At 42.6% G+C, this 14,838-nt stretch overlaps 1 protein-coding gene across 1 annotated transcript in view; it reads left to right on the top strand.

Moving 5' to 3' along the window:
- The window catches only part of MTHFD2L (methylenetetrahydrofolate dehydrogenase (NADP+ dependent) 2 like), a 59,709-nt gene that overhangs the window by 34,147 nt on the left and 10,724 nt on the right, over positions 1-14,838 (top strand). Inside the window, exons 7-8 of the mRNA XM_014517502.2 lie at positions 1,311-1,403; positions 9,340-9,465. Of these exons, the coding sequence (XP_014372988.1) occupies positions 1,311-1,403; positions 9,340-9,465 (219 nt within the window). The remainder of the gene's footprint in view (positions 1-1,310; positions 1,404-9,339; positions 9,466-14,838) is intronic.

Genomic DNA, 14,838 nt, shown 5'->3' with positions numbered 1-14,838 from the left:
AGCAGGAGCACACAAAAATATTAGTAAGAGCTCTTTCTCCACGTTTATTCTTGAGTCAGAGGTAGTGATATATAGAGAGGAGCAGATGCTATTTTAGCATAATCACAGATAAAAAGAAATACTCCCTTATTTGAGGTTTGTACAAAGCCTATGACCACTGCACTGAATGTGGATTCCTATGGCCTACTCCTCTTTATTCACTCATCTTTTTCATGATTTCAAAGGACTATGTGGTTATATGCATGATTAAAATAGGGTTTTTTTTTAAACAAGCAGATGCTTCTTTCCTTTGAAGGAAATCTTTGATGAAATTGGCATTGAAGCACTTTTCAGCTTTAAACAAGCTTTTCCTTCTACTCTAATGGAAAAAAAGCCTACTTAGATTTCCTGTCACAAAGACTGCTTTTCTTTCAGAGGTACTCTGTTAAACGTGTGAGCCTCTTAGTTCTGAATTTGATGATTCTATGATGCATCAGCCTCCCCTTAGTTCTTTTCCTGGAGGGGGAATGAGAACTAATATAATCAGAAAAATAGTACAGTCCACCACAGCTATTTTATGGAATTATCTTCTCTGTGGCCTCTGCTGATCTTTCCATCAGACCAGAGAAGAAGGACATATTTAAACAGTGCAGATTCTGGTCTTAAAATGTCTGCATCCTGGAATGCTAAAGAAGTGAAGACACGCTTAGTCTTTTATTTGCAGTCCAAAATAAAAAAGTTGAAAGTATACCACAAATATGTCAGACAACTGAATGTTCTCTTCTTTACAAGAAAATTAAGATCAGTGGTCATAACATTTCACCTGGGAAGCTACTTATTTTTGTATGAGTTCTGTTACACAATTCCGGTTGCCCAAGAGCATTAACATTTCCTGCACTTGATAATATTGACTTACCGGGACAGGCCTAAATCTCTTTCATTCAGGTTAGTGTCTACTACACCCTAGTTTTGTGCTGGCAATTAGTAGCAAATGAGAAAAATGTATATAATTGTCCCTACTTTTTTAATCCATCAAAGTCTAATTAATCAGTGGGGCCCAACATTTTTGATAGGCATGCCACAAATTAGCTCTGAGCCCTCCCCAAGTGTCACTCCAATCCCTTCCCCTGCCAGATCTGCAGTTCTGCTTCCTTTTCCTGCCCTATTTGCCACTGTCCTGCATCCCTTCTCCCCAGTTTGCTGCATGCCACAGACACAAGCTGTCCATGCCACTTGTTAGCCACCTCTGTAATTAATCATTTGCACAAGTTAATAAGTTCTGGAAAATGATTTTATAAATGTCAATTAACTTCAACTCTTGTACATTACAGGTGATGCTACAGTGACGATTACTCACAGATACACTCCAAAAGAGCAGCTGAAGATCCATACCCAACTGGCAGACATTATAGTAGTAGCTGCAGGTAATACTAAGTATCCTTGATACTACAGTGGCAGCTGTTAAAACCTAGCCAAGTGCTTGATTTCCACAACTCTTATACCACTAGCTGTTTTAAATATATCATCTAAGTAGGTGAAAAGTAAGGTTTTTGGGGGGTGGTATCTTTGATTGGATTGACACTATAGTTGGGAGAGGTGTTAGACAACTTCTTGGACATAGAGTGCCCTTTTTCAACTCTAGGGAAGAGAGAGCTTGTCTAAACACCTCTCCCAATTACACAGTTGGCCCAGTAAAAATGTTATTAAAAAAAATCTTGTTACGTATTCCCTGGACCATCACTGCTACAGCACCATACCAGTCCTACTATCTAAATAGGTGGCATTCGTGCTCTCTCAGGTGTTTCAGTGGGACTACTTATTATAATTAAGATGAAATCTGGCCTTCTGTTCCTGCCCTTCAAATTTGTAGATTCATAAACTGTTGTCTCATCACATATGACACCTTTCCCTTAGGGAGACTTGAGAGTGAACTCAAGAAAGGGAAACAGTCAGTGCACAGGTTATACAGGTATAATTATGTAAACTAAAAATTTTATGTACAGTAGTGAGTCATTCAGATTCTGACAGCAGGGTTTCCTTATATCAGCTAGAGGCCATAGTCAGATAACAATAATGTCTTTCTTGCTGTTCAAATGAAGGACAACCTTGGCAAATGCAGGTGTTTTAATACTATATATATGCATTGTTCATCTCTGCTTCGTATGATTGCAGTATGCAGAAGTAAACAGGGTACTTGCCAAAAGAATGGAGTTTCTGTAATTCATAACTGGAAGGTTCAGTGATTTGATATTCTTGAAAATATGTAGACAAAAATACTTATGTTTCAGATTTGACTTCTAAATGAAGAGAAAGAGTTCCGACTTTGTGCAACACATGCTGTTATTTCAAATATCTATTAAAAATATAATAAAACACAATTACAACAGCAGTTCTTCGAGTCTCCCTTAGAGCATATAGGACTCAAGTCATTCTTCCACGTTCTTAACCCCAAGCCTTGCTAGCTATCCTTCTGGCTGAAGAGGCTTAATAGAGTCTAAAACTTATCATTCCTTTTCAAGGGTGCATGGGTTAAATGTGCTACTTCCTTAATGTGCCAATTTAAGAGCAAGCAAAAGAGTTCAGGTCTTAAGCTTAGCTCTTTCACATGAATGCAGGCCTAACTAGAATTCACATTATGTTAATAGAAAAAAATAATGGATGTTGAACTGTTTTCTTAAATGTTCCTCTGTAAGTAATGCTTCTTACTAATACATTAGGACCTAGTGTGAGGATCTAACATAGCTTCTGAAGCAGCTCTGAACAGTCTGTTCTTGCAGAATAGATACCCACATAGACAAAATAACCAAGAACATTGCAAAAATTGTTCTTACAATGAAACTATTTAGTACCAATTCATCAGTACTTCTTCCTCTTAATTTTTCTTCTTGGTACTTGTAAAAGGAGTATTATACAACACTCATTACACAACATGAGGTATACTTGGCGTGCTGAAAAATCCTCAGGCAAAATTGTGCAAACTACACACAGATCAGTATTGGGTGTGGTGTAGAGTTTCATAGACCCAATGGAAACTCAGGGAGAGACTACATTTCATGAAGTTGTAATCCCAGTGGGTTTTTCGCAGTTCAGGGGAAATATTCAGACTTAATTTTCCCTGGGATGGTCCAGTGTGCCTGACCTGTTCTGCTGCTAGTACAGCAGAGGCTGTAGGTTCCTGAACCTGCTTCTTCCTTACTTCTCTCTATTGCCTTTGTGGTGAGACTACAGTTGTGATAATTCCATATGTGTGATGTGCAAGGCAAAGGAGGCACTCCATGTATTCCATACCACACCTTTAGAAGATTTACTCATTTTAAAAGTAAACATTTTTAGGAATAGTAACTGAGATGCTGATCTCCTCTGAGTTGGTAGGTAAGCAGGCATTGGAAAATATCCCTACTTATTTAATTTTGGGACTTTTTATTATTGTTTATGTATTACCCAACTAATTGGGTCCATTTTAAAGTCATTTTTATAAGGGTTTAGTGTACAACTCCCAAGAGTCAAAGACTACAGGCCACATTGAGATTGGCTCTCTAGTCTAGGCTAGGAACAGACATTACACACAAACTGGTTTAAATGATCAGAAACTGGTTTAAACTTGTAACAGAAAGATGTTCACTGCACCTAAACCAGTTTGAAAATGGCTGAAACCGGTTTGAGATAAACCTGTTTGAATATAGTATCAGACTTAACTGATTTGGGTCAAACCAGTTTATGCAATGTCTGTCCCAGATCCCTTGCTGATTTAAGTTAAACCAGACTCCTCCAGCATCCCAGCATGCTCTCTGGGCTGGGTTGGGCTCTCTGCTCCACAGCAGAGCTGGCCCCTCCCCTCTGCTCCCTGGCTGGAACTTGGCAGAGACTGCAGGCGTCTGCCTGGCTTCCCCCTGCTCCCCCCTCCTTTCCCGTCCCCATCCCTTCTGACTTACACAGACACCTCTCAGCATTAGCTAGCAGACTACATACTGGCTAAGGTCCGTGCTGTAGCAGACGGGGGGGGGAAAACGCAGAATCAGCACATAGTTGGTAATGTCCCTCTGTTGTTTTCTTAATGGGCTGATAAACACTGAGTTAGGGGTGATAAACACTGTGTTATCAGTTCCCTCCTTGACTGGTGGGGGTGGGGGGGAACCCCTCCCTAATCAGTGTCCTGCCAGAGCCTGGCCATGCTCCCCTCAGCTCAGCACTGTGGAAGGGGGAGGGGGGTGCTATAGCGCCCCCCCAGCTTCTAGCCTGAGCCACTGCAGGCATGTGCCTGCATTTCTGGGATGTCTGTACAGTTACAAACGGATTCAGCCTAGCCAGGTTAAACTAACCTGCAAAGATTGAATCAATTCAGGCTTTTTGAATGTCTGTCCCTAGCCTAGATGTCTAACTGCTTTATGGGGATTTTAGGTGCCTAAATTCCAAAGAGTGATTCAAAGTGACCCTGGGCCAGTCACTACAAAACTCATTACCTACTATATATATTAAGTTTATTCATTTTGGATGGCAGAGTTGTTTAAGTATTTAAGTGAGGGCTTCTGAACATGTCCAGGAGTCATTCAGATGGAAGGCTCAGGCACATCATAGCACCTAACTCCTACCTAAATTTCACTGCAATTCAGATTGTTCCTAGGAAGCATCTCAGCTCTGCCTAAGTCCTTGCAAAGCTAAGGTTCTAGAGTCACCTTACCCAGAAAGTAGAAGATTTAAGTTCAGATTCTTTCTAGGAGAAAGCCCTTAATCACTAGGCTATAAAATAGTCTGGGTGAGGGGAATCTTTCCGCTTTCCTTTGAAATTGTGCCACAGTGCCACTAAGGGTATTGTTACATGTTATTTTTAATGTGTTGTTATAGTTAGATCGTATTAATATAACTTAGAAAGTTTTCTGAGCAGTTGCACATTAATGCTTACTATAATCTAAATATAAATCGTAGTACCCCACTGGCTCTTGAACCAGCTCTGGTGGGGTCCCAGGGCTGAGTCTAAAAAGCTGATGAATTTCAGTCGGCTCTGGGATTGCGCAGAAGCCAGTTCAAGGCTCTGGTGCATTAAAGAGGCTGTAAGCCAGACAAACAGCTGCTTGTTGCAATCCCACTCCCCAACTCCCTCGCATAGCACCTCATCCTTGCCAATTCAAGGGCCCAATATGGTAAGGAAGCTGGGAGCTGGACAAAGAGCTGCTTGTCTGTTTTCCTCTTCCCCATTCCCCACCTGGAATGTTCAAAGTTCCAATATGGCATGGGGGCTGGGAGTGACCCCGACACCGCAAGGGAGCCAGTTCCCACACCACACCAGAGCTAGTTCAAGTCTCTAGTGTGCTGTAGTGCAGTGGCTGGGAGCAACTGTGGTACTGCACAAGAGCTGGACCGAGTGCCCACTCTGCATGGGGGCCTTGAACTGACTTCTGTGCAATGTGGGGCACTGGAGCCCCAGAGCTGTTTGTATCTCCCACTCGGCCCTACCACACCACAGCCAGTTTTCTCTTGAGCGGTGAAAGCAGGAGGCAACAACTGCTTATCAGGCTCCCACCCCCTATCACACTGGAGTCTCCTGATCATACTGTCTCTGTGGAGCAGTTGGACATTAGCTTAACACATTAGGTAATATGATTTGGTGATACTCCTTTCTGGAAAAGGCTAACGGTACTATGCCATGATGACATTCAGCACATGCTTTACTGTTTTAACACTTGGACACTAGTGTGGTAAGTGCTGTTAGCATGTTAAGTATAATGTGTAAGAATACCATAAGAGTTTGAGTCATAGGAGCAAAAGAAGAGCAAGGAAATGGTAATCTGCCTCTGTAGATTTGTACTGGTTATAACACTCCTTTGGGAGGACGAAGTCGTGGGTCCTGGTCCTTGCTGCCTACATGGTTTCTAACTACCTAGTATAAAACAAACCAGTACTGGGGTTACAGACCAAAACTGCTATAACCAATAGATATGAAGGCAGACTTCTTGCTTGCTCCCTATAATTTTTTAATGAATTTTGTTACCAGGATCTTTCATAGTGACCCAAGAAAAAGTTTTGTTAACACAGTAGCTGAAGAGACCTGCTATTCTATACCTGTTTGTACTTCTTACTGCTGAGGCTTCTTATCCTAGTAGGCTGCATTGTTGTAGTCCAGCTGGAAGTTGAAGGAGGTGTAGGTATTACTTAGGCCAGGTCATCATCTGTCAGGATGATGAATATTCTCCTTACTAGTCGTAGATAGTGACATTTGTTTTTCTTCTTTGTTATCAAGGTTGCGTTGTGGCAGCTTAGTATCAGCAACGAATCTAGGCATTCACCTAATTTGTGAACAGAGTTACAAATTATGGGTGTGTATCTTCAGTCAAAGACTGTTTCTTGCTTCAGACTCCTTTGTGTTTACTTTGGCCTTCTGAGTAACCTTGACTTACTCAGGGTCAGCCCCAACTAGCCATTCTTCATCACAGAACAGATCTTGGTCAAACATTAGTATAGTTTAGTGTTATTGATGGTGTTTCCACGTTTTGCAAAGAAGAGAGAAAGTTACTACATATCACTAGCATTTGAGTCCAAAATTGTCTTGCCAGTTTATCCACTATCTGCTTCCTAATCTATGAATCTATAAATTGGAAAGCATATAACAGCAGCATTACACATATGATGCTGTACATTAAGTCAGTGGTTCTCAACCTTTTTGCACTCAAGACACCCTTTGGAAAATGTCAGCTTTTAGCTTTCACTTTTTTTTGATTAGGGAAACATAATGGAATAAATCTGTCTCAAAGAATTATAAGACCTCAACAGGTCAAAATGTTTTTGACACTATGCATTCCTTTTGGAATCTCTGGGTTTATCTTGTGACTTGTATAGGTGTTTGCACTTCTAACTGTGCTAATATTGTGTGGCACCCTTAAAAGGATTCATAGCACCCCAGGGTGTGCAAGAGGGTATAGTTACCTGTGGTGATGCAGTTCCAAACCATCTACTTCCTATGTTCATCCACCACTAAATGAGACTGTCTCTGAGGAAGGGTACCTTCTGCCAGAAATCTTGTCTAAGATCTCTCCCAACTATGCAGTTGGCCCAATAAGATACCACCCTAAAAAATCCTTGCATCTTGCATAGACAGGCCCAAGGAGGACTATAAAACAACAGCCCGCACTTGTAGGGAACAAATTAGAAAGGCTAAGGCGGCAACTGAACTTAGATTAGCAACAGGAATCAAGGGCAACAAAAGGTCTTTCTTTAGGTATGTAGGGAACACGAGGAAAGCAAATGGGAGTGTGGAGCCGCTGCTCAGCAACTCAGGACAGCTGGTTACAGACACTCAGGAGAAAACTGAACTCCTGAATGACTACTTTGCCTCAGTGTTTCACTGGGCCACGGGGAAAATCATGCCAGATAGGGTACAGAATGAGCAGGGCAGAAATGACTGCCTCCCTACTGTTGCCATAAAACTGGTGTGTGATCAATTAAAAAAATTAGACACATACAAGTCAGCAGGACCGGATGAACTCCATATGAGGGTGCTGAAGGAGCTGGCCGACATCATCGCGGAGCCCCTGGCGAAACTGTTCCAAAACTTGTGGTGCTCCGGAGAAGTCCCTGAGGACTGGAAGAGGGCTGATGTTGTGTCCATCTTTAAGAAAGGGAGGAGGGAGGACCCAGGTAACTATAGGCCAATTAGTCTAACTTCTATCCCAGAGAAAATCCTGGAAAAATTAATTAAGGAGTCTATGTGCAATAGGCTTGTAGAAGGTAGGATTCTGAATGACAGCCAACATAGCTTCATCACGGGCAGGTCTTGTCTAACCAACCTCATCTCCTTTTATGATCAGGTGACTTGCCACCTGGATAAGGGAGAAGTGGTGGATGTTGTATACCTTGACTTCCAAAAAGCTTTTGATCTAGTATTCCACGATGTTTTAACAAGAAAATTGGAAGACAGTGGGCTTACCTGCGAGACAGTTAGGTGGGTACAAAGCTGGCTGCAGGGTAGGACCCAGAGAGTCCTAATGAACGGAATTGTCATCTTGGCGAGAAGTGGGCAGCAGTGTCCCTCAGGGGTTGGTGCTTGGTTCTGTACTTTTCAACATCTTTATCAGTGATTTGGATGAGGAGGGGAAGAGTTCACTGGCCAAGTTCACAGGTGACACCAAGTTATGGAGAAGCGTGGTCACGCTTGAAGATAGGCTTCAGATACAGGTGGACCTAGACAGGCTAGCAAGTTGGGCCAGTCAGAACCAGATGAAGTTCAACGTTGAGAAATGCAAAGTGCTTCACCTGGGGACCAACAATTGAATGTACACCTACAGGCCTAGCAACACCAACCTGACCAGCACTATGAATGAAAGAGACCTGTGAGTAATAATAGACCACAGTATGAATATGAGCCAGCAATGTGACTGTTGCCAGCAGGGCAAACAATACTCTGGCATGCATCAATCAATGCATCTCCAGCAAGACCAAGGAGGTGATTCTCCCGCTCTACTTGGCACTTGTGAGACCCCCAACTGGAGTACTGCATCCAGTTTTGGGCGCCACACTTTAATAAGGACATGGTATAACTTGAGAGTGTCCGGAGAAGGACCACCCAGATGATTAGAGGCTTGCACAGCAAGCCATACGAGGAAAGGCTGAGGGACCTGGGACTCTTCAGCCTGAAAAAGAGAAGGCTGAGAGGGGACTTGGTAGGAGTTTACTGCTATATCAGGGGCTGTGGAATAAGCTCCCTCCAAAGGTGGTGCAATCATCTACCCTGGAAATCTTCAAGAGGAGACTGGATAGTCATCTTGCTGGGGTCACCTGATGCCTGGTGCAGGGGGCTGGACCCGATGATCTTTGAGGTCCCTTCTGGCTTTACAATCTATGAATATAGAGGTGGTTCAAGCGCCTACATTGAACACCTTCAAGAGCAAACTAGATACTTATCTTGCTGGGATCCTATGACCCCAGCTGACTTCCTGCCCTTTGGGCAGGGGGCTGGACTCGATGATCTTCCGAGGTCCCTTCCAGCCCTAATGTCTATGAAATCTATGAAATATTTCCTGGACCATCACAGCTACAGATTCACTCCAACAAGAAATCAGCAAAGGAAAGGTAAGATGCATATTAAAATATAAAAAAACAAAGAATTTGCTGTAGAGATAGTATCTTACATGGCCTAATGGAGTGTTTACTCTCTTAGGCTCAAGTCTTGTGAGCAGCTTTGCTTCTGACCCTCATAATGCAAATCCAAGACCACAAAATAATTGTGGAATATTTTCTACGTACAGTACATAGGAGAAAAAAAGATACTGAGAGACTAACACAATGTTTTCTGTTTTTAATATAAGTGACAACTGAAAACATATTTTTTATGCATGGTTTTGTTAATCAAATAAGTCTTAATGATTTCAGGTATTCCCAAGTTGATTACAGCTGATATGGTTAAAGAAGGTGCCACTGTGATTGATGTAGGAATCAACCACATCCACGACCCTCTTACAGGGAAGACCAAATTAGTAGGGGATGTGGACTTTGATGGTAAGTAAAATATTTCTTTTGATAGAAAACTGCTGCATAATTATATTTAGGGTTTAAGTTATTTGATAAAGATCAATGAGAAGTTATCAAATAAACCCTTTCTCATTTGAGGACAGACACTGGACAATCAAAAAATTAATGTATCTAGGCTCAATTCATATACTAAGAAAATATGAGTGTTTTAAAGGAACCCACTGTGTTAAGTACAAAAAGCCTGCCAGCTACATTGACAGATGTATTGGAAGTGATGGTGAAAGGCTGTGGCTCTCTTTTCTCACCAGACTTCCCTGCCCCCTTTAGGTATCTTATGCCCCAGGAACATTGAGAAAGAAAGAGCAGTTCCCACGCTACTGCTGGCATAGGGACTCCAGCTGGTTATAGCATGTCTTACATCACCACTAGTTAAGCTGCTGTCATCAAGATCTTTTCTGCACTTTGACTTTAACCTCATGTTTGAAAACATTAACAATTTTCACTTTAGAAATTTTCTGTGCGCCAAGACTTAGCATATGTGAATTTATTTCTGAAAATCTTGATTGTTCCAGGCTCTCTTGTCTTACATCAATATACACTTTGTCATTTGTGACTGCTTTAGTTTCTTATTGTGTGCTCTGTGTTCAGAAACAACTACACAATATAACTTGATTAAAGATCTCGGCTCAAGGGGCCATCCAGACTGGAATAGCAGGATTGTTGCAGTTCAGAATTAGAGTTTATTGGCAGAGCTGTGTGTGGGAAGCTCACACAGGACCTACCCACATTATTACTGGTTCATGGCATAGTTCCTTATTTTGATATTCATAAAATAAACCCACATTGTAAAACAATATATGTCCTAAAATCTTGACCTGTAAGTTCTCAGTCTAGAATCCCAATTATATTAATATTATTTTAAAAGGTTATAATACTATTTGGTGCCTGGTGGGGCAAACCTGTCTTATTCATATATATAAATCTATCAAAGTTTGTGAAATTATTCATATGAGTAGAGCAAGTGGGTTTTGACATTCCCTGTATTGGAGAAATCTTTTGCGTTTGGATATTTGCATGAGTAAGATAAGCAATAGATAGGAAATTACTATAGATATACAGTTCTAACAAAACTCTCTTCATTTTCTGCTTTGGCTAACAAAAAGAAAAAGATGATAAAAGATACAAAAATTAACATTCAGAACTTAAACTGATAAAGAGGAAAGTCCCACAAACTAAGAAAATGTACAATTCACTATAATTTTCAGAAATATAACACACTAAATTAATTTGCTACATGTCTCTTGTGGGTTTTTTTAATGTTTGTCTGGTACTCTGAAAGAAATATAAAGCTATATACAGATGGCCAGGTCATGATTCAAGGTTTCAGTAATGCAGACATATTACTTTACTGTATGCGTCTCAACAGGTTCTGCTGTGGGTTGTTCCTCAGGATTTTACCTGGGGTGAGGGAAGATCCCAGAAAAAGGGAGGAACTTTAACTTAGGTTATGCCACTAAAGTTCCATGTAGCATTTAGCTTCATATTGCCAGAGGGAAATTGTTGCTGGTTCATTAGTATCGGTGAAAGTTTCACTAAATCATTAATGAAAACAAAGCAATCTGATCTGTACAGGCTACAAAATGAAATATTTAGAAATATATCACACTTTCAAATTACTTGGCTGAGCAATTAAGAAATGAAACAAGCCATTATAATGGCGGAAAAGAATATAGTTATTTGGTATATTAATCTTATTATTTGACTGAATTTCTGTTTCTATCCTCTGATATTTTTTAAAGCTTGAGGTCAGACATTTAAAATTATTAATACAGTGTCTATTTTGTATGTGACATGGTTACTTCCTGCCACCCTTCCTCAAGCCCTGCCATCCCTACTGTCATACCATCCTTAATATAGCAAACTGACACCAGGATGAAGAGCTGGACATCAATTTACACTTGGGCAATCCAAGTGTAAATTACCTTTATCAGAGAGAGGGATGAATGTGGCTTACATTAATCAAGTAAGCTGATCTGAGATCTTCTAGGGTGTTAATAACATTTAACAGTAGGGTGGGTGGAACCTTGTTTCAATTGTCACTTCACATGTAATATTTTATATTCTGTGCTCCACTCCCTAGGGTTGGGTTTGAAACAGTGGAATTATTTGTTTCATATGTTTGTTTTTAATTTTACTTTGCTTCTTTTGGAACAGACAATACTTGAAAGATGCAGTTTCAAACTAAAGCTTCTGATGCTCTAAAATGGGAAAGGGGAATGAATTTCCATCTCAGGTGGAAGGTATTTAAGATGGCTGTCCAAAACTGTTTTTGAAACGTTAAAATTTTTGTTTTTTGATAGTTTAAAATGTTTCTTCTGGCTCGGGAAAACATTTATAGTACAACGAACATTCTCAGCTTCATGAGTGAACAGAGAGGTGATCAGAAGTCATTTGGGTGTTTATATATTCTGGGTTGCTCCCTTCCCCTCCCTTGGCTTAAATCGCAGGCCCAGGTCACTAATATTGTAGCCTGACTGTGGCAGGGCTGCCAGTTTCACTCCCAGATCATAATGTACCCCCACCCCACACACACACACCCTGACTGGCTGAAGGGGTAGGTTTAGAGCCAGGTTTAATAGCAGCAGCAGAGGCCTTGCTCCCAAAGCCTCTGATCACTGCTGAAAAGCCCACGCTCCGGCCATCCCCCCCTGCCCCCCTCCCCCTGCGTCACTGGAATAGGCACGAACAGCAGTAGCAGCCATCTGTCCCCGTCCCCCCCCCCCCAACCCCACACCCACCCGTTGTTTCTTGACAGGCAGGGAGGAAATTCATTTTTTTTAAAATGCTTCTCTGCTCTGCTAGGCTCCCAGCCAATCAGCAGGGAATCTGATGCTGAGCTTAGCATCAGCCAGTCAACATGGAGGGTTCCTGTAGGGTTGGGATGAGATGTTCTTGGCTTGCCTTAGTTTCTTCTTATTGAAGGTGGAGAGCAGCATGATTGGAGCAGGGAAGCAGGCAGGCAGTGATGTAGCTGCTTGAATAGTTGCACCAAAAGCCTCCTGCTTCCTTGACTGGCTGCTCTTATAATCACGTGTGGTCAGCCTCTCCATGTGGTTGGGCTGCTGCTGCTATCCATTGAAGGTAAGAGGCTTTTTCCTGGGCTTAGAAGCTGCTGGCTGCCTTAGGCAGAATGCCCTGGTGCAGGATAGGGGAGGGACTGTTTGCTCTTCGCATGTGTTCTCTCCCCCTGCCCTCACAAGTGCCTGAAGTATGATCAAGAAGTAGCCCTTCTGGTTGATGAATTCAAAACCATCGTTCACAAGGGAAATGGTCGCAATGTGTGTTATGCTGGCTGCCCCTACACAGTGGGAAAACTCAGGCTGGCAAATCTATCCACAACCTTCTGTGGATCAGCAAGGCATATGATATTTGAGGCCATTACCCATTGGATTGCCAGGTACACCCGTACTGCTTCTCCAGCTGTTGGCTTGCTCATGCCAAAATGGTTTACTATAGACCAGAGGCTATCTGGGGTTGTGAGCTTTCATATAACAGTGGCAATGCACTTCTCCACAGATGACAGCACTTGTGCCACCATTATCCACTGCTGTATGGTTGGGCCAAGCTTGGTGCAGATATCTATGAAGATGCCCCTGGACATACAATTGCCCACTACTACTTGTTGTCCCAGGTGGCCATGACAGTCCACTCCCACAAATGCCACTGCACAGTCTGGAGTTTCTCCCACATCTATCTGACCATAGTGTGCTGACCTGCAACCAAAAAATCTTCAGAGGAGCAGCTGCTGCCACAGACAAGGATCCAGACATAGCCATGGTCCACCTGTTGTTTGGGAGAGTGCAAATGCAATATTTTCCCCAACAAGTACTGCTCCATCATTCTTGGCGCCAATAAAATTAGTTAGGGGTCTCATCAGGGTTCATCATTGTCGCCTTTTCCACTTAGTCTCCCTCATTAGTTCACAAAAGCTGGACCTGCAAGTACAGATCTATAGTAGCTGATGATGTTAAAAGCTGGCCAGTGGTTCCAGGCAGCACAAAATACAGGCAGGTAATCAGTGGCAAAAGCTGTATGGTGAATCACACCAGAATCCCTCCTAAACAAAATTCCCAGTGCACTCACCTACAATTTGAATAACCAGTGGACTCTTTATTCAGGTCTTGCAAGTCGAGGGAACCTTCGGACATTTGACCAGCGCCAAGCAGATTCATATACTTTGGCTGTCCTCTTATGTGTAGAGCTTCCCTTTTGAACAAGAGACAACTGCTACTAAAGGGAATGAGATATGTGGCTCCTGAGCATCTCTGAAATGTCAGGCCCCAATTTTTTTGCTGACATAGCTGTGTTAGGCAGGTGCTGTGATTTTTGACCAATATAGCTGCACTGGCAAAAGCTAATAGCGCAGATGTGGTTGTATTCAGCAAACTGCATTTATTTGCTGCAGTAGCTGATTTCACTTGTAGTAGAGGGGGGCTAGAATGCGCTATTCATGCAAAGACACTTTTGTATTGTCAGCTGCATTACCAAACAGGGCAAAGTTGCAGATACTTTAGAGCAGGAGCGCCCAACCTGCAGCACACTTGTCAGAAGCGGCACAGGTAGCCTCTTTGTGTGGCACACAGAAGATCAGGGAGGGGGCAGGGAGCAGAAATTAATGGAGCAGATCAGGCAGGGAAGATAGGGTAGAGAACAGAAAACATAGCAACACATTAGGCAGAGGAAGAGGTTTAGCATGGCACTTGCAGAGGGTGTGGAGCTTAATTTGTAGCATGCCTGCCAAAAAGATTGGTCCCCACTGCTTTAGAGGATAAGATTAGGATTTAAATTGGCCTAGAAAATAATCCTAAATAAATTCAATAAGGACAAAGGGAAATGCCCTACATTTTCAGCTGGGATAAAATAACTGGCTGGCGTGCAGTACTGCGAAAGACCTGGGATTTATAGTTAGGGTAACCATACATCCTGGTTTGGCCAATACACTCCTGGATTTCATAAGCCATCCCAGCATCCTGGCTGGTTGTCTAAAATTGAAGCAAAAGTCCTGGATTGGTGGCACCATTCCACCCGCAAGTGCTTGACCCAGCTCTTTCTGAGCAAGGGCTAGAAGCTGTTTGGGGCAGTGGGTAGGCTGGGCTAAGCACTGCTCTGACTGGGGCAGGGTTCAGCTGGAATGGGGTGGGCCAGGGTTGGGACTCAGGCACCTATGTGGATCAAGCTGAGATGCTTGCCTGCTGTCGGCATCCTTGTGCTCTGCTGCTGCAGCCAGTGCTGATACTCGGACTGCATGTGCCAGCCCCAGGTGGCTACCTGTGATAGTGAGAAGGAGCTAGGTGACTGTGCAGCACAGTCTGGCAGTCTGGGAGGTGCTGCACAGCTGCC

Source organism: Alligator sinensis, unplaced genomic scaffold (assembly GCF_000455745.1).
Source record: "Alligator sinensis unplaced genomic scaffold, ASM45574v1 scaffold222_1, whole genome shotgun sequence".
Taxonomy (NCBI): Eukaryota; Metazoa; Chordata; order Crocodylia; family Alligatoridae; genus Alligator; species Alligator sinensis.
This window is presented reverse-complemented; position numbering and strand designations above follow the sequence as displayed.